At 34.3% G+C, this 20,559-nt stretch overlaps 1 protein-coding gene across 3 annotated transcripts in view; it reads right to left on the reverse strand.

The window, feature by feature from the left end:
• MRPS9 (mitochondrial ribosomal protein S9) overlaps positions 1-20,559 on the reverse strand; it is a 34,049-nt gene that overhangs the window by 1,416 nt on the left and 12,074 nt on the right. For all 3 annotated transcript variants that reach the window (XM_071430763.1, XM_071430764.1, XM_071430765.1), the window contains 8 exons: positions 16,999-17,061; positions 16,879-16,909; positions 14,555-14,634; positions 8,325-8,407; positions 5,507-5,582; positions 2,695-2,863; positions 1,190-1,298; positions 184-353 (listed from right to left, as the gene is read on the reverse strand). In XM_071430763.1, coding sequence (XP_071286864.1) covers positions 184-353; positions 1,190-1,298; positions 2,695-2,863; positions 5,507-5,582; positions 8,325-8,407; positions 14,555-14,634; positions 16,879-16,909; positions 16,999-17,061 — 781 coding nt within the window. The remainder of the gene's footprint in view (positions 1-183; positions 354-1,189; positions 1,299-2,694; positions 2,864-5,506; positions 5,583-8,324; positions 8,408-14,554; positions 14,635-16,878; positions 16,910-16,998; positions 17,062-20,559) is intronic.

Genomic DNA, 20,559 nt, shown 5'->3' on the forward strand with positions numbered 1-20,559 from the left:
CGTACACAAAGGATGCTAGGAAAAAAGTGAAAACAGTCTATAAATCAATGCACATCCCTTTCATACAATACACAAGGTTTCACTGGGATTATTTACTCAAATCTGATCCTTAATGATCCTTGTATTAATTCTGTTAATTACCAGAAACACATTAAGAAACACTGAAATCATTTCAATTCCTACCTTGCCTCATGAATTCCACCTCCTTTTCTGTCACAAAACTCCTCAAGGCTTTTGCAGAGGCTAAACGTATTGCTCCAGCCTGTGCAGATCTTCCTCCACCAGAGACTGTGCAAACCATATCATGTTTTCCAATTCTGCCAAGAAACTGGAAAGGGAACAATAACTGTTCCCTAAGGGAAAAAAAAGAAGAAAAATTTAAAAAGTCATGTGCATAAAGTTCTATGCTATGCACATTTCTTATCATTGTATATTAAAAAACATAGTTAACTTTTGGGCAGAGATCCAGAAAGACATTCATATCTCATCCAAATCAATCGGAAATTAGCAGCTAGGAGCATATTCCAACTGCCAATGGTACATACTTTAAGTTCAGTTTTACAACTACTTTTATTCCACTACTTCTCTAAGGAAGCCAAGATCCATCAGCTCTGGATATTGAAACTGAGCAACCTCTCCCTTTATTCTTGAGCTTAAAAATCACAATATAAAATAAAAACAAAAATCACATTAGGAATAGAAACTTTATGTCAGCCTAATGAGAAGTCTTCTCTATATCAGACTGTGCACATCCTCCAAAATCTGAAGCTTTATATGAAAAGCCTCACCTTGTTTGCTTCCACTATGTTACTGTACACCAGAGTAATTACACATGCATGCAATTTGCAAATCTCTTACAAAACACTTAGAGATGATAATTATTATTATTAATTTTAAAAATAAATTTCAAGCCCTTTCTAAGGAGACTAAAATTTGAACTATTAAAACACTCTGTGTTCTTGGTTTTTGCATCCCTTCAGAAAAGGTGAGGCAAGGAGCACAGAGCAAGGCTTGCCTATCAGTAAATTCCTGAAAATTAGGAGGAAATGCAAGACACATTTTTATAAAACAGGTAATTATACAGAGACAAGAACATAGAATCAACATAGCATCAACGTGTAACTGTATGGCATTACTTTTGCTGGAATAATTTAATTACAGTAAAATACAGCTTTCATAGTGCTCTCACCTGTCCTGCAGCACTGGGAAGTAATGTAAAATGTCTATTCCATTCACTGTAATTTTTCCAGTCCCATTGTCATAAACTACTGCAGTAGCTCTGGCAGTTTTTCTTTTACCTTAAAGAAATTAAACCAAATCTTTTATGAGGCTTCAATATTCTCCAGAACTTCAAGTGCCCAAGTAGTTAAACAAATCTCATCACATTCATACAGTGCCAGCTGTTTGGTTTTACAGGCTGAGGTAAGAAAAAAAAAATGCAAACAAAGAACAACTATCTTTCAATGTATTTTAATCAATGTCTGTTAAGTGGGGGAGAAGTGTGTGTTGGGAAACCAATCTCCTTCAGCACAAAGGAAGCAATCATTCTGATAAAGGAATTATGAAACAAATAAAACATTCTTCTTCATTTTGGGGGTGATGGGGCACAAACAAGACCGGTTTTGAACTTATTAAACCTGGTGGCTTTTCTCAAATCACACGGGTTGCATGCTCATCAAACTTCATTAACTACTGTTCTGAAGATACTACTGAAAACCAGTGCAAATTAAATCACGGTTTGCTGCTCTCACATCTTTGCTGTCATGTAACCTTGAAGACAACCCAGGTAAAGCAGCTCTCCAGCCATTCTGCCCCGCAGATTCTCTGGGACCTTTGTTCTTATTATCATCTGCTGCCTGCTGCATAATACCCATCATCTCTAAGATTCCTCTTAAATTTACAGCATAAAGTGTGTGTGCACACATGCTTTGTCCAGAAAATCAGCAGCCTTTTCTATACACATTTGTCACATTTTTTCTATGCACTCATTCATATCCTATATCGCTTCCCAGCTGTGTGTCTCTCCAATGAAAACATAACAGCCTGTGTTTAGAAGATACAGAGACCTTCATACTTTTGTCTAACATCCCCTCCATCTCGGTATGAATGATCAATATCCCATTGTCCATCTCTGTCCCATATTTAGAAATTTCCTCTTCACACTTTCCTAGGTGTTTGTAAATATCCAAATACCTTGCTATTTATTCTTTGCATCTTCAAAGTTCCCCTTTGCTGGACTGCCAACAAAAATCATGATAAAGGTTACTCACTAGTCTAAGCATGCCATTTTTATACTAAGCAACAACACTGTTACATCCATGGAACTATTCACATTTGTTTTTGCATTCCTCTACTCTTTATGTTCAGCAGTCAGCTCTGCCCAAAAATCAAAGTCCTTTTGTATCCTACAACCTGTAACCCAATGGGGTCCTCTCTACAGAGCTATCACTGTATAAAAATACATATAAAAAACAGATGATAGTAGTCTGGGCCAAAAATTTGTACTTTCTGACCAGTCCATGTCTTAAGTTGGTGTTCCATAACATCACTAACAGCTATACATGCAGTATACATATATATATGAGCATATAAAATTAAGTAGTGACACTTTCAGCAGTGTTGTACATTATATAAAGAAAGTGGTGTGAAGAGGAAAAAAGTCTGCATTGTTACAAATCAACAAGAAATGATTACCTTCCCCAGTGCTGAAGGCCACTCCTCGCTCGTCATGCTGCAAGGGCTCAATAACCACCTTCTGCAACTGCACAGGAACTTCTTTGGAAAACTTCTGTATATACTTCTCCTCGATGTCAGCACATGGCAATGCCACCAATTTTTGTAAGAGTCGAATAAATCTTGAGTACTGTAAGACAACAAGACTTCATTAAAGTATGCAAGTGTAATTGCATTCGCGAAAACTTTCTATTTTTATTTAATGGATCTTTGCTACTTCACTTTTATTGATGATTTTTGACAAGATGACACTTTTGCACCTACATGCTGATTTAAGAACAGCATGCAGTTGCATCATTTTCTGTGTGACTAAAGACATCTAGTTCTTTCTTCAGAAAACAATTAAACTTTACTCCAAAGCATAACCAACCCCTTTTTAATAAGGATTACTGTATTAGAATGAAGTTCATCTCACTTAAAAGAAAGAAAAAAAAACATTGCAGGGATGTCTTAATTATTTTATTATTGTCTTATTAAAATAGGAAAAGATTTTCACTTGCTTTTTAGTAAGTCAGCATATTCACTGATTTGGAAATAATTTTATTTCACTGAACTGAATCTCATAAATGATTATATTTCATAACATATACAAAAAAATGCCTATCTTTGGCTGTTCAAGCTGAGTTACTTTAATGTTTATGATTTCCTTTAAAACTGAACAATCAAGGTATTTAAAAATTCAAGAGATACTTGACTTAAAGGGCAACCTCTTGAAATAAATTATCCTTCGCTACTGTGTGGTTCTCCTTCCCCCTTATACCTCCCTCCAAAGTTCTTCAACATGTGATTAAAGAGTACACACCAGTGTGTTAACCCATTTGTACCAAAAGCTGGGATGTCCTGTTACCAAGACTTACTGGCAGGAGCTCCAGACAGCTGTCACCAGATATAGTTATCATACCATCAAAAATGGATTTTTCATATAGATACCATAACCTGATTTTTGAAGTTTTTTTCACTTACAAGCAGTTATTACAAGTATTTGTTCTTTTCTCTTTTACCAGTCTTCTCTAGCACAAAATGACTACTTTTCTTGTAACTTAACAACAGTCCCTGAAAACTACTTTTACCTAACAATATGACACAGACTTGTGGTAAAGCCTTTGAAGAGCAGAAATAAGGAAATAAAAACATGTAGAAATTATAGATACTATAGAAGTAGAAAACTTCCAACAGTTTTCACTTGGAGAGCACAAAAGGAAAAAAATCAATAGCTCTGAGTTTGTTTAATAATGTAAACATCACTGAAATTTTTCTTGCAGTGGCAAAAGGTAAGAATTTGAGCAGGAAAGACTGGCAGCTTATACTGAGACATTTCAAATTTATTTAAACAATGTATTTTACTATAGACTCAGGCTTTGTAGTCTTACATGGGAGAGGCCAATACAGAGAAGGGTTTAGTCTAGGTTTTTCGTTGGTTGGGGTTTTTCTAAATTTATTGCAATGTACTTTTACAGATGTAAAATGTACTAATGTGCAGAATGTACTAAAACCAAGCAGTGAAGAACACCAAACTGTTTGGTTGTACAATTAGACCTGGCACTTGGAGAGGAAAAATAGCCATTCCAAATGCAGGAGCTACTGAAAATACTGAAGTCATAATGGCTTCTACTGCAAGGTAGAGAAAGACTCCTGGATATTATCAGGATGGAGAATTTACAACAACTACTTCTAACTGATGCTTATGGACCACAATCTGCTGGACACCTTTTTACATCCCCCACAGACAAGGAAGCCATCACATGCCACTGCACCAGATGACAACTGAGCAAAGGGCATGTTTGCTGCTGTTATGCTATTTTTGCAAAGCTGTTGTTCACAGGACAGACAAGATTGAGGAACACTGCTTCTAGGTGAGAAAACACTTGGAATGTTCAGACAAATAGAGTTACATTCCCTGGTACTGTCATATTCAAGCTTCCAAAAGCTGGCCACATAGACTGAACCTGCTGTGACAAAATCTAATGCTCTTCAGGGGACTGTAGGGAAAAGCTCTGAGTGAGAAAAAAGTGTATGACTATTAGGATGAATAGTCTTATACCCAGAGAAAGATGAAAAGGATGACTCCAAACCTACAGAATGATACAGTTTGCAGACACTGAGGAAACTGCAAAATTCCTCCCTCCCACCATATTCATATAACAGGAGATATCTGTATCAAACCACAGATCTGTACAGCTTTTTGTCTTCTGTTATTTGATTTTGTAGTCAATCACTAAGAAAAAGGGCTCCTTATTTCTAGTAAGCCCTCTGTGATTTTTCTATCATTACCATGTCATCCTTAACATTAAATAACTCTGTACAGGTTAGCTATTGTGCAAATCCATTGCATTTCCCCGTGTTGAATATTTACCCCTTCTCTACAATCAGTAACAGCAGTTCTAGCCCTGTCTATTTTTCATCTGTAACTATAATAAATGACTATTTCTAGAATAAATTCTTATAACCCATTCCTGACCACATAATTAGATAACAAGGAACAAGTGCTCTAGGTCTCACAATGTTGCCAGGAGAAAAACTAAATTATGGTAATAACAATGGAAAGTTCTTAAGAGTTCTGTATTGTGCTAGATAAAAGATATCTACACAAGTCACTTCAGAACAACATGAATGTGACAGTGCTGTGAACATATGCAGACTTCATCAGAAGACAGAAGACTCTTTTGAAGTGGACCTCCTTCTGCATAATACCTTTCCAGTATCCAAAAACACACCCAGAGTCCAGATTTTTAAGACACAAGCCTCCTTAAGATTGGGAAGATTAATTACTTACATCATCATCTGACACTTTTTCTAACAACATTTCTTCCAATTCAATCTTAGTCAGCCATCTGCTGCCAGCCAGGTTTCTGTTTAAAATATCACATATATTCTTCCTTTAATTAACCATGCAATTAGAGTTACATCACAAAAGACCACACATACAGTCAGTCTTTGTTCAGAAATACATTTTCCATTACAAATGAATGCAGATCACATTCCTATAGTAAACATGAGAAGGCCTACGTTAATTTTAAAAGATTTGCCTTTTGAAAGGTGTGGTAACTTCATGTATTGAATTAACCACATGACCATTATGAGTGTCAGCTATGCATTATTCATATTATTGAAGCCAAAGATTGAGTTAAAGTAATACTGTAATAGGAAGTGATCTTCCCCCCAGCTTACGACTTACTTTTAAAAGCCTGCTGCCAGGAAAAATTTGGTATACTAGCAGCACAGAGCAAAATCAAAGGCAGAATATTAAAATCAAATTCTTTTGCCACTGGTCTTTACTTTTCTGATCAATATAAAGAACAGCACTAGCAGTAAGCATAGTCAAAGTACTAACGTAGCAGTGACACCCTGTGTTCTATCTACTGTGTAATCTTGAGCTGCTCAGCACAGTGACTGCACTGATGGTAGCAAAAGCAGAAATTTCTAAGATAACAGCCTCATACAGGAGAGATGCTAAGGCAAAGAAAAACCAGTGCTTGAAGTAAATGTTTGGAATATATATGATATGAAGTGACCAACTAAACAGCCATAAAAATACATACCAACATTATCAGGTAAATTTAAAGCGAATACGTAACTAGCTTCTTAAACTCCTCGGGTTTTTTAGAAACAGTGTTTTCAGCAGCATGAAGGAAGCTGTGATTCAGTAAAACACTCCTTCTGAAGGTGTTTTTAAGGAGTACTACTTCTCAAACATGCATATTAATGCTTTTCTGAGTCAGGACGTGAGAAAGGATTATTTAGAAACAATGCAGATTTTAACAATGATTTTAAAAAGCTTCCAATCCTGATCTAGTATATACAGGTATATACTTACATTTACATACTGTTACTTGCTACTTCCACTAAAGCTGGAAAAAATTTCTTGCATGTGAAAAGCTATAAACTTTAAGTAGTTCAGATCAGGTCCTAACCCTACAGTTAATATTACAGAATGGATTCACAGTAGATTATTTTCTGGGAAAAAAACCCTAAACCAAACCACTAACTCCATGCCTCTCAAACAAAAAAAACAGCCCTTCCCACTAACCCTCTGCCTATACTTAGGAGATAAATTATCCTATCCAGACTAATCTCAGAGGAAGTACCATATCCAGTGTGAGAAGTAAGTATCAAAAATTCTTTAAATTCTCTGAGCTTTACAAACCTAGCAGGGAAAAAACCTTTCATCTCTGACTAGCTTTAGGTCGTTTTTCACATCAGTAAATCCACTGGCTGAGCTCTGTGAAGAGTCAGGCTATTTTTCAGCAGCATGCAGCAAGAAACTAAATTCATTTGTTTTCTTGTCTGCTCAGAACCTAACACAAATCTATAATAAAACATTTTGTGGGTCACAGAATGCTATTTATATCATGAAGAAACATGAACTTCTGTTATTTAAGAAATTGAAATAATCTCAGCAAATTAATCCTTTCTCTTCCTAACATAAATAACAAATGGCTGAAATGAAGAAGTGACAAACCAACACGATGTGCTCCTGGAGCAATGCATAAATCTGGCTAGAAAATACACAGCAAGAACAAAGATAAAAACAACTTGGGACTGGGAAAAAATAACTATACAGAAAAGCAGTAAATGCCTAAACCAAAACTTCCTAGCTGTAGCCATTTCTTTTAAACACTTACTTAACTTAATTTTCTAATTTAAAATCCTTGCAAGAAATCTCAGAAAAATCAAGACTACAGTCTAAGAGGAGCAAACAGCACCTAAAAGCATATCCTGATTGAATACACCTAGAAACCAACACATGTAGATTTCCCATAGCTTCTGGTTGACATGGAGCTTTTCTGTCCAGTGGCTAACTAGATGAAAAGCTTGCTGTGCATATTAGGGAAGTAAAACAGAAAAAAACAGACACTAAATTCAATTACTAATAGTGGTAATAATTAAAGAAATCCAGCCAAATGAGCTTTTCTAAAATCACTAAGTTTTGATGATTTCTGTTCAAAGCCATTAGAAGAAAAATAGTGAAATTAAGTATTTTGAGACTCTTAAATATAAATATTGGTAAGTTAAAATACTCAAGAACTGTAATTAAATACTATTAAAGAGCTCAGCCTTAGATCTTGAGGTTTTAAAAGCAGGAACATTGTAGTTGGTACTTTAAAAGCCCATGTTTTTTTAATAAAAAGTTTACCTCTTTTTTTTCAAAATGCTTTAATAAAAGACATAATTTGAAAAATTAATACAGAATTTATGTTTTATATATATATAAAACATTCATATATATGAATAGATATGTTTTATAAAGAAACAACAGAATTCTGGGTATTTTCTGTTCATTTTCAAATCACACTTCAGAACTTTTACAAAGCAAAGAATATTGAAAAGAGCAGAGAGAGTCTAAAGAGAAAGATAAATAGATGGGATTTCTCTACTCTAACAATGAGAAGTGAGTGCTCCACACATATCTGGTAAAACTTTTCAACATGAAATTACCATACAAATATCACACAAGGAATAGAGCAAAAGCCTGAAAATGTGTTTGAGGAAAAGAAGGCAGGTAGCATGGGGAGCTACCAGAAGTGCCAAAACAGAATATGAAAGCACATTAAGAAAACTACTACCAATATTCATTCTAATTGGAAGCTTACCTTTTTTCCTTCTGAAGAGGAAGGTCTTGAGCTGTCAGCTGGTCTTGATGTTTCTGAACATTCAGAAATTTTTCATATGTTTCCTTAAATGCATATGGAAGAAGTATTTAAATAGATTTTTTCATTTAATATTTAAATTTTGCTACTTAAAACAAATGTTGTTTAAATGGTTTTACTCTTCAAACACTTAAAATACAGAGGTCAGAGAACAAGCGGAGCTCTGGAAAAAAAATCATGTGCAGTTCAAACTGACTGATTTTGAATTCTGCAACAGTGTTTCTTGCCTTCTTACATATGCTTGTGAAAAAAAATCTCAGCTGTATACAGAAAGACAACTACATTTGTATAATGAATGCAACTCCAAAACATACTGCACAATAATTTCATCAGTGCATTCACATTTTGGTTTGACTTCCTCAAAATACTGACAAGGTTTAAGATGTATTTAATTTCATTTAGTTAGGATTTTTGTACATGTAGAAGTGTCAGATTTACTGGTGGTCTGTATCAGTCACAACTTCTTACCCTGGCATGTCTACATGGATACAAAGTTGAACATTTATCACAGTAAGCATTTCTGTTCTTTCAACTGTGCAGACGGACCTACTCTGAATTTTCAGTATTTTTAAATAGTTTTCTCAAAATTCTTAGCTATATTATTATTTTCAAAAAATGGCCTGACAGTGATTTTAGGGTTTTTTTTCAGTTCAGAAACTTATAAAGACTACTTGTTCTAAATATAACCTCTAATACTCTTAATTACAGCAGTGATCCAAATGCAAAGGTAAATAGGATTATTTGAAGAAATAATTATAAATTATATTGAAACAACAGGACAGTTGCACTACAACCACGTACTTCTATGCCAAATAATTTACTTTCATTTAGGAGTGAAATAGAAAGCTTATAGTCACTTTCCTATACTGTACTAATATGAATTTTAGCAAATACTACAGACAGCAAGAGTATAAGAATTAGTGGGAAAAAGCAACAATAGTTTAGGGATTTTTATTTGTATTACTTAAAAAAAAACAGTAAAGAAAGAAACATGAGATATCTCTGTGCTGTCAGATATTAACTAATGAAATATTAGTTCTTAACATAAAACTGGGATTTATAACAGAATGCAGTGAAATATCTGCAACAGCTTAAAAAGAACAAAAAAATAGAAGTCCCTTGCTTAGTTATAAACACCTACTGTTCAAGCTGATTTTTTCATTAATATAAAATACACCTGCACATACACTAAAAATATTTGTACTAAAAATGTATGAACAAAGAACAGATTGTTATCTGAGCTGCACTCAAAGCATTTAAATAGGGGCAACTCACTGAAGTCTCTGACGCAGGTCACTGATGATATTTTTAATGCCACAATGGAACAAAATATTTTTAAAATAATTCCACAGTTAAAAATCTTGAAGTACAAATTCGTTCACTTTTGAGACAGTATGAGAATTCATATATTATAGCAGTAAGCCTTTCAGAAATCCCTTCTCTTTCGTGAGGTAATTGTATCAGATAGGAACTAGGAAAAAAATTCAAATTAAAAAAAGTTTCTTTATCCTCAAACACAGGCAACATTACATAAAAGAGCAGCAATCCTATTTTCAAGTATTTCCAAACCTCACAAATATAACCATAGTCCTCTAAGGAAACAGGATACAGTATTACTACTGTGGGCAAGATTTATGTCACATCACTCTAGTAATCTTAACCCCATTCAGAGCTGAGCATTAGGCTTCAAAAATTATTGCCTGTACATTAAAAGCAAACACAGTTTAGGTTAGAGAGCATGAGGTGTGCCTGCACCAAGCAATTTTTAGGTATCTGTAGTTAAGTACTGGTAAAGAATGAGTTTGGAAGCTTGTGCTTGGGACCACAGAGTGAGGGAAGAGAAGGGGAAGGAGGGCTGTGTCTGTCCCTCAGCAAGCTGGGGAGAGCTCAGCTGGAACAGTCAGAGATTGAACCTGATGAGCTCCATGAGTGTCTGCATTTGGAAGAAGTCAAGCCAGGCACAAAGATGATATTTTGGTGTCAGATGCTTAGAATTCTGACGTACTGGTTTATCAGGTCTTATAAATGTGTACGGAGGTTTTTCACCTTACTGCCACTCTTGACTTACCTCTTGCCTTCAAAGGCAGAGGGTGTCACCACTCTACCTGCAAAAGCAGCCTCCTGTCTGCCTCCTCACAATCACCCATTCTCCTCCAATGCATTCTGGCATACATAGTAATTTATTAGTATGGTCAGCAAAAATACATGAACAGGAGCTCAACACAGCTACAACGCAGCTCCTTAAAAAAGGACACCTGGAAGTAATCACAGCTGTGACCTTAAGAGACTGACTACTGTCAGAATTGCTTCTAAACAGCAACTCAAATTTTCAAATTTTCAGGTAACATGACACAAGTCAGAAGAAGACTTAAGGATTTTTTCATATTTGGAAATGATTGATAAACACAGCCAAATAAAATAAGATATGGGTTACGATCTACCACTTTCTAGCCTCAGAAATTAATTGTCAGTTACAATGACAAAAGGGTTTAGAGCAGCAGCAACAATAAAATTTTCCTGAAGACCCTCCCTAGGTAATCCCAAAGAACACCAACACTCCACAGCCTGTTTAAGTTTTAAGAATGTGCACTTTTAAGAATTAAAATTATCTCTTTAAACTGTTCTGGTTAAATTACAGCAATCATGTCTATTCAGACAAAGAACCCTTTACTCGGGAGATGAAGTCAAGCAACATTGAAAAGTAGCATTTTAAAGTAATTCCAAGTGTAAGAGAAATGTTAAATATAATTTCCTACATATTTATGGCAATGAAAGTGGACTTGGAACTCTTTATAAAATTTTGGTCTGAAGTACTAAAATAAAAATAAAAAAAATTGATGCATGTATCCTATCTCTGTATAGAGATAAAGCCAACAGACTGAAAGAACCACTCACATGTGAAGTAAAGTATGTGGATGAGCCTTTGCAAAATCAGGAATCACATGTAATGCCCAATAATTTATCTGACAAATCTTCACTCCCCAACGGCTAAAGAAAGCTTCTGAAGACACACTTGCTTTTTCAAAGCTGGCAGGTGAAGATTTTACTAATCACTTGAGGATTCAATAGTCCAATTCATGACTGTACACATCTGTGTGTCTTGTAAACTCAGCTATTACACAATCAAAATAGCTGATTTTACAAGATTGACTATGTACTGAAACGCTTCCATTTCTAATAGAGATCAAATTTCAAATCTCTACAAGGACACTTAAATAATTAAAAATTATTTTACTCTGCATTAAAAAATAGGGAAGAAATCAGCAAATGAATCCCTAAAAGAGATTTTTACAGGGAAAAAAATTCTGTCAACATTTTAGTTAAGATATGCTGCAGAGCCCACATTTTACCTCAGTTTGCACTTTACTTTGTTTCTTGTGCTTTGAGTTCAGCATACACTTTGAATGGTTTTAAGTTTTGGAATATTTTTGAGAGTTAAAATGCTCAATTGTTAGAGTATTTACCTCCATCCATAAGCCCTGATATTTCTGAAAAATGTACAAGCATGATTACATGGAATTACTATTTTCCTGTGCACAATAGTATGAAGATACCATTTTGTCTTGTTCTGCACATTACAAAAATGGTATTATTCTAAAAAACTTTTAAGAGAAATGATGATCAAATGCACTATCAAACATTTGTGAAATGGTGTTTCATGCAATGAATAGTTTTTTGTATATCAGAAGAAAAATAAATGGTCCTTTTCCCTACAGCTAAACTTTATTCAACAAGGAGAACAACAACAATAATGCATGTAACAAATATCTCATATAATAGTTCATTTCATATTGAAAGCCAAACATTTATATTGGCAATTATAATATAGACAAAGATAGCTTATTTTCAGTAAGTGGACAATACTTTTTATAAGTGCTAACTAAACAATAATGCTATGCCCAGTTATATAACTAACAGGTAATAAAATTCAAGTTCCACATGAGCCTATGTAATTAATGGCATACAAGTTTAAGCTAAATAATATGTTTATCTTGCTTATTAGATTTAATGTAGCAATTTAAAAGACATCTTCAAATCAGATTGATTACTTACAGTAGGCTGTATTAACATACAACTCTTTTCTAGACAAATTAATTAGCTTTGAGACTTAGGAATACATTTTGTTAAATACACATTAGTTTAATAAGTGGCTAAAACAATGTTGGGAATTTCATGCAGATTTTGGCTCTCATTTGGCCAACTTAGTAAAAAAACCCTGTTAAATCTCACTTAATGGATTTACATTTAAAGAAGCCTATTTAATGAAAATATTCAGAAACAGTTGAAGAACACTCAAGTATCCTATACTAATGAAAAATGCATTTGTCAAGGCCATTTGTTTGAAGGTGGTTGCCACGCTCTTAGAAACAAAACGCGCACTACACTTGCAGAGATTTCCAAGGAAAGCTTGCATAGTCTAACTGCTATGAAGAGCTAAAAATAAACTTGTGCTCCTTGTAAAATTTGTAATTTCTTCATTATGATGGAATGCAACAAAACATCTTGCCCTTGGGTTGCTCTGTTTCAGCCAAAACAAATGCAAATGGCTTGTCAGATGACAGCTGTTTGATAAGGCTCCTCTACAAGACCTGCATGCTTTACTTTTTTCCGTGAAACTTAGGATGAAAGGCAGAAGGGAGGAAGAGAATTAATGTAGCATACAGTCTAAAGGCAATGCTACAACCGTGATTAAGTAGAAAAGTTAAAAGGCACAGATTTTCCACAGCCTTGCTGTGTGCAACCCATCCGTGTAACAAGTTGACAGGCCTAGCGCGTCAGCTCCATCATCCTCTCCGACAGCTAAAACGCAGCATTGCATCCCTTTTCAGAGAAAATTTGCGTCTGCACCATGAAGCGTTGTACATTATTTCTTAGCACTGCAGGGGGCTCAAGTCCATATGGAACCTTCACAAATATTACCACAGATCAAACCAGCAGCGTTTCGAGGCAGATTTGACATACCTATTTAAATGAACAGCAGGGGTCCTCGGGCTGCCTCGGGCTGTGCAGGAGAAAACCTCTGTGGAAAGCCTATGCTGCAGCTCCATTACTCAGCAAAGACACTCTCTACATTTATCATTCATTTCATTTCTGCCAGGGCAAGAAGCTCATTTGCCCAAGGTCAGCAACAAAAAAAAAAGAAAAAAAGGAAAAAAAAAAAGTGGGGGTGTTTTTTATTCTCCCAAAGAAATAAATGTACCTGACAAGAGGGGATTTTGTCCTTTGGGTACACAGAACTCAAATAAATATCAGATCATTCTAATAAAAACACTATACTCAGTATAGCTGTGCACTGAATTTGTCACCATTTGTTTTTCTGACAACTGACTAACCATAGAACTAACTTCTTAAAACTATGTAATGAGGAAATAAAATCTGATGTGAATATCCAATTAAATATTTCTGCATTATTATATTGTACATTATTAATGCTTTTGTCTTCTATAAGTACATGTAAGAAACATTAATGTCTTCTCACAGATTCTTCTAAACATGCAGATAATGCTTGTGCTACTGAGGATCACAGATATGGAAGGTCTGTTCACAACTCATGTCAAGACTCAGGGTCTAGTGGTGTTCTATTAGATAGAGCTTTTTTCATAAAGGTAAAAGATGCAGATCCCTTACTCCTGGAACCATATTAATCAGAAAAAGCCTTAAGTTTGCATGAATGGAACCATCTTAGAAAAATCAATTAAGCAGTTTAAATGCAAATTTTCTTCACACTAAATGTCAGCACAAATAACATTTCCTATAGCTTTGCCCTTCACAGAGGAAAAAAAAGAACTATTTTTTATTCTACAATGAACTTTGCTAGAACTAGCCATTTTTGTTGTATGTGCATTCTCCACTACTAATCTTTTGCTACCAACTACAGTTAGAGCCTACAGGAAAGTGTTCAGACTATTCAAAACCAGTCCATAGTCAAAACTGTAAAATGAACCAAAAATTAAAGGAAGAACTATTATGTAGTGTGTTCTCTTAAATGTGACATAAAGAAGTTCATAATAATGAATATTGTGACACAAAAACATACACTGCATGTAGCTTCAGATGTGATATTATGGCCTTCTGTGAAAACATAACTAAACCCAGGAGATCCTGGGTACATCTCTAGAATAACATGCACTTGACTGGGAGCTGCCATTATTTATTACAGATAACATACTTACATGCATTAATGAATAATACGACTGCTTGCCAGTATAAAAGAGGAAGTGAAATGGTCGGCCATCTTCTCCCCACTGGATTTCTAATGGAAGGCAAGATTAGACAAGAAAGCAACATACAATCCCTAAAAAAAATTCCCTTGTATCTAACTGCAGTTATAAACCTCTGTCATAATACTGTCTTTCTAAATATCAGAGAACAAAGACATTTTACAGGTGTTCAATCTGCCTGGAAATCTAATAGTTCACACAATCTTTTTTAAAGCTAATCTCCCTCTGCAACTATAAGAAAATATTAACATTATAATTGTAAATAACATTTTACATAAGGAAATCCCTCATGTGCAATTCTAAAAAATTCTATAGGTGGTATTACAAATAGAAGTATACATTTTAGTGTAAAAAAAAGTACAAAGTAAGAGACAACTGAAATCTACATTGAAAAGTGAAATATTAGCAGCTTTGGCAAAAACAGTGCTAAAACAAAGAAGGTTTTTATTTTATTAGGTTTTATTTATAATACATCTAAGCTAAACTAAGTATGTGTACATTTGTCTTTTGTGGGCAACAACCATATTCAGAACTTGGGTGAGTTTGGAACTCATTTTTGTCATTACATTTGGGATATTTAAATACAAAGACCTATCCTACAGTTTACATAATTAGTTCAGCAAGAAAATAAATGTTTCATATTAATTCAGAATATCCGGTGTGTTCTATTCATTACAAAATATTATTTAAAGTCAAATTTTGACTTTGGAGGAAAAAAAAAGGCAAACTTAGATAACATAACAAAGATGTCTTTCAAATAAAGAAAAACTACAAAAATAAAAACCTGGGAGCTTTTTACAAATTGAACTGTAGAGAAAGCCACAGCCATTTTATCCAGTGAAGTTAATTAAAGCTACCTGTAAACTGAGGGCAAAGATAAGACTCCAGAAACCTGTCTGATAAGCACAATATATATTGGATTGGAACATCAAGATATATATACATTCAGAAGCTGAATGTAAAGATACAAAACTTAGCAGAAAAGAAAGAATACAGGGGACTTTGACCCACATATACTACTACTGTGATTTTCCATGTACGCAGTTGTGAAGCCATATTTTGTTGAAAAAACTGTTGTGGAAACTTCCCAAAGTATAAATTTAAGTTTTTGTACTTCAAAGTTATTGAAGACGCAATACATAGACGAGACAAAGCTGCCTTAGAAGAGATACTTATTGAATGTGTTATTTTTAGATATAAATACAAAACTAAACATTTATACTAATTTGCTCTTATAGTCCTCAGGATATTGCTAGCATTTCAAAGAATGCTTTAGTCCTGAAAGCATATAGAATATTAGCTTAGTTCTTCCATAAAACAGCCCTTGGATTTTAAAACTACTAAATGATTAACTTTCTCCTACCCTTTCAATTTTTACTTTTTTACTTCACAATACAGGGAAGTTGAAAAATAAGGCATGATACCATTTGAAAGCTGAAAATCCAAAATTTCAGATAGCTTAGACTGCTTTCCAAAGACATGAAGTCCCCCAAAAAGCAAGTATCAATTATTCCAGCAACAGGAAGCAAGAAGGAAAATTTTAAGATTTTAATGATAATCAGAAATGTTTATCTCGGACCTGATAGCTCAGTGAATGTAGAATTTCACACCCATGCTACTAGTTCCTACCAAATACTAGTCAAAACCAGGTTTTGACCTTATCTTTCAAATGTTCTATTTAAAATTAAATTGCTGATTTTAGTGAACTGACCAACATACTGACATCTGGGACTCTATATGGTGTCTCAGGAGCAAGACCAAAGACAGTATGGACAGACATGCAGAGTTAGGACTTTAAGGTTAAAGAACTGATTAGGAGAGGTTTCACTCCATCTATTATTTGAGAAAATTCAAACCTGTAATATTCTAATATTCTAGAGCAACAAAGTTACAAAGAAAACTTTTGGTTTAAAATAGTATTAAGAATATTTTACGGAGGTGATAGACAGCTCTGACAAAAAGCTACTGAATTTAACAAAAGGTTTTCCCATGACTTCGAGATTCTATGCATCATTCTAATTATTGCTTATTTTTAAACAATGAAAAACATTTATCTTAGTCAGTTAATGCAATTTCTGAGAAGATCAGTGGTACTCTGGAATAGACTGATAATTTTTATCCTAAACCACAGAATATCAGAATAGACTTTTACTGCTCATGTTTTAGTAGTCATTAGGAATATAGCGAAAAGAGCCAATCCATAAAAATAAGAAATTCTACATATGCAACAATCCTAATACTTAGAAATAATAAAAAAAGTATCTAAGAACACTTACTTCTCTGCTCTGGAAAAACTTCAGTAGGATGCTGTAAATAAATGAAAAATATCAGCAAAAGGGAAAAGTTACTCCAAGTAACATGCTACAGTTATTCAGAAATGCAACAAGAAATCCTACCTTCATCAGAGGTCTGGCTTGTTTGTCGAATAAACCAGAAGGAAAGAGATAGGCAATAGCTCTCTGAAAAGAAGAAGAAAGATCTTGTATGTGACTTTTTTCCCACAAAAGCATCATCAAAAACATTTATTATGTATTTTCTTATGCAAAAAATAGCAAATAGCATAATTTTTGTATAGAGTAGGCAACAAATCAGTAAGAAAATATGACACATATGTGATGTGCTGAAAAGAAAAGCAGATCATTTCTTCTGGAATTCTCAGAAATAAAACATAACTCTGAAGGTTGTACTCTACTGCATTAGAATGAGTGAACTTTCTTCTGCCAAATTTAGTTTTTATGGAATGCATTTATCATAACTTACCATAACTACTCAAGTGCAAAGACCACCTTTATACACAATGATTTTCCAGTAAAATTTCAAGTGCTGTGACTTCCAGAGGAAATCACAACACTTATTTATCTTTCTGAAAATATCAGTGCTTCCTAACAGTGCCTACTGACAGACCAAGCATAGAAATTTTATTTAAGGCAACAGGAAAAAGCCAAATTTTAAACATTTGGAATCCCACTTTCTACAATTTCCAGACATAGTTTCCTCATGTCTAAAAAGCCATGTTTGTTGTGGCAGTAATAGCTATTTTACATAGCCTAAATAAGCATTTCACTGATCACTGCATTTGGAAACAATGCAGTGTTCACTAAAATCTTTGCTGAACTTGAACTGCCCAGAGAAGAAAGACTCATGTCACATCATTTTTTTTTTTCCTTTAGATACCCAAAGGTTTGATAAAACACTTTAGAAAAAATATATGATATTCATCACACTCATTGTTTACTGTTTTCACTAAGTACAAGGTACATACTGTATTTTGACTTAATCAATATTTACCAGTATTTATGTGATATATAAAATGAGCATTATTTGCCTACAACAAATGAAGTTAGTATACCAATATTCCAAACCATTCTGGCCAAAATGTAGGGCAAAGCACCTTAAAAAGTTAAGCCCTATGACACACATTTCTACTCAATATCATCTTACTCTCCCTCTTCAATGTAACTAAACCATAATTAGTAATGCAAAAACATACATTTATCAGAACTGTTTATTTCAATCTGTTTGTAAAAACAAACCAGAAAAAGCCAGCCACCAAAAGCTCCCAGATGTAGGAGTCTGGCAAATGTAGCCAACTTCAGACAGTGGGTAGCAGAGCTTCAGACAGAAATATTGTGCTTGTACAGTAAAATGGACCAATCAAATAAACCCTTCTGGCAGTGCTCTCATTTATATTTCCATTAGACAGTACAGAAAAGTAGAATTACAATAAAATCTGAGGTTAAAATCTTCTCTCAAGAAGAATGGCTCTTTGTTAGTTAGGCTACCTTAGGGCTATTACTTGCTGATAATTTTTTTCCATAGACTTGTAGTGCTTTGTCAGTGCTTCAACAGATTTAATATGCATGGAGTGTAAAAAGACCTAACCTATTACTTTCATTAATCCCCTACTGGCATTCTGAACAGAAATTTTCAGAATTCTGAAGCAAACAAAAGGCTTAACTTGATTTTATAAAATGGTAATTTTGTTTCTCTTAGTGACTACTGTATTCCCATTTGTTAGTCAATGGGCATTTTATGCATACACACAGTAGGTGAACACCTATTTATGAACAAATGGGAATTAATTATGATGACAAGAGAGAAATCTACTGTGAGCCAAATGATGTTAAACCAACACCTTATATAATATATTAATAGAAATTATTACAGGGTCCTGAGACTGACTGTGTGTGTATTTAAGACATAATCTTTATACAAGCATTTCCAGAATCTCAGCCAAAACAGTTACTGTAACTATGACACCTTAATAAATGCCAAACATAACAACTTAACATTTACAATGAAAAAAGTAGCTGCCATCTGAGACCTTCTACTTCTTGGAAAGTTTATTTTATTGCTAAGTGTAGACTCATGTCTTTCACACTACAGCATGAACACATCCTGTATTAAGAAATCCTAGCATCTACACTCATATCTCCACACAACAACCTTTTATAAGCTTATTTTTTTGTTGTTGCAAAATGGAAATAAATAGTCTTCCTGACCTCTCTCTTTTTATGGAAAGGTAATCAAGGATGAACTATCTTGGAATGCAACAGATTTCAGTTCAGCTTTATTCAGAATTTTCTTTTTACTTTTACATAGCTAGGTTCTCAGGCTGTACTTTACCAACTACATAGAAAGTCAGACTGTCTCTTGGGAGCTTCATCTACAGAAGCTGATTTTGTCTATGCAAATGTTTCATTGTTGTAGAAAAATCTTTTAAAAAAGCCCTGTACTAGCAATATAAAAAGATGGTGGATCAATCTGAGGAATTACATCAGAATTAGTCTCTCCAAACTGCAGCTGAAGCACATAACCATGAAATTATTTTCCTGAAATCTTTTTAAAATGTCTTCAGATATGGAACATAGGTTTCTTTTCACGAATCTCCAGGTCTCAAACCAAAATTCAACAGATAATTAACTGCACGTTAGTTGCATTTTCCTGAACAGAAAAAGCAGGTGAATGTCCCTCTTAAGACTTTAGAATCAAGGTGTAAATGCTAGCAGTGAAGTTCCCAAGAAACCTTTACATTTAACTGCAGTTTCCCATTCCAGAAGTGGTTTTCACCTCAAGGGTCCTGGCCCATACCCTTTTTTAAGTGCTTATTTGGACTTGAACTCCAGATTAAAGAAACTGTTGTGCTGAATATGAAGAACTACTTTCTCAGTGTCATCATGTCAGCTATAGCAGATATATTCCCACCATTCTAGACTCCACAGGTTCTGGGGCTGCTATTTCACATTTTGTTTGATAAATCACACTGTTGCCATTGTCTTTGGAAATAAACCACAACTTTCTAAAAGTGAAACATCCATAATTATTTTCAGCAGAATCACAATTAAAAATCCTGGTACCTAATAACACAACAGTATTTTCAAAAATAACTACATAAATTACTTGAAAACAGTGGAATGGGTACAGTCTGCTTCTGCTAGGAGTTACTAAAAAAAATAAGTCATGGTTTTAAGGATTTGAAAATCTTTGTTTTTGAATTTCACTGTTGATCCATACAGAGAAGAGAAAAATACCCAGTAGTCACACCTTTAAAAGCAGCAGATCATAATGAAAACATTAGTGACAAGGTAGTTTACATCTGACATTGCTTAAACTGTACAGCTGATAAACTTAACTTTCCTGTACCAAACTAAAAGAAATCTTGTTATATCATCATTTGTTGAGGGACCAGAAGAGTCAATATACTGCCCACAGGATGAAAATGTCTTTCATTTGCAGCTTTTATGTTTGAATTCAAGCCAGTTGGAATAACAAGTACAACCTTCCATCCCAATTAAGAAAAAAAAGCCCAAAACCAGAGAAACCCAAAAAATCTGGCATTCCTTCAAACACACAAACCAATTAATTAAATAATCTGTCCAGCCCTGCATGGGTATGTCATGTAAATTCAGTGTACCTGCCACATCCTCACCTTTCCTCCTCCCTGTGGATGTTGCACA

This window comes from Agelaius tricolor, unplaced genomic scaffold, assembly GCF_023055355.1.
Source record: "Agelaius tricolor isolate 1412-34295 unplaced genomic scaffold, bAgeTri1.0.p SCAF_7, whole genome shotgun sequence".
NCBI classification, from domain to species: domain Eukaryota; kingdom Metazoa; phylum Chordata; class Aves; order Passeriformes; family Icteridae; genus Agelaius; species Agelaius tricolor.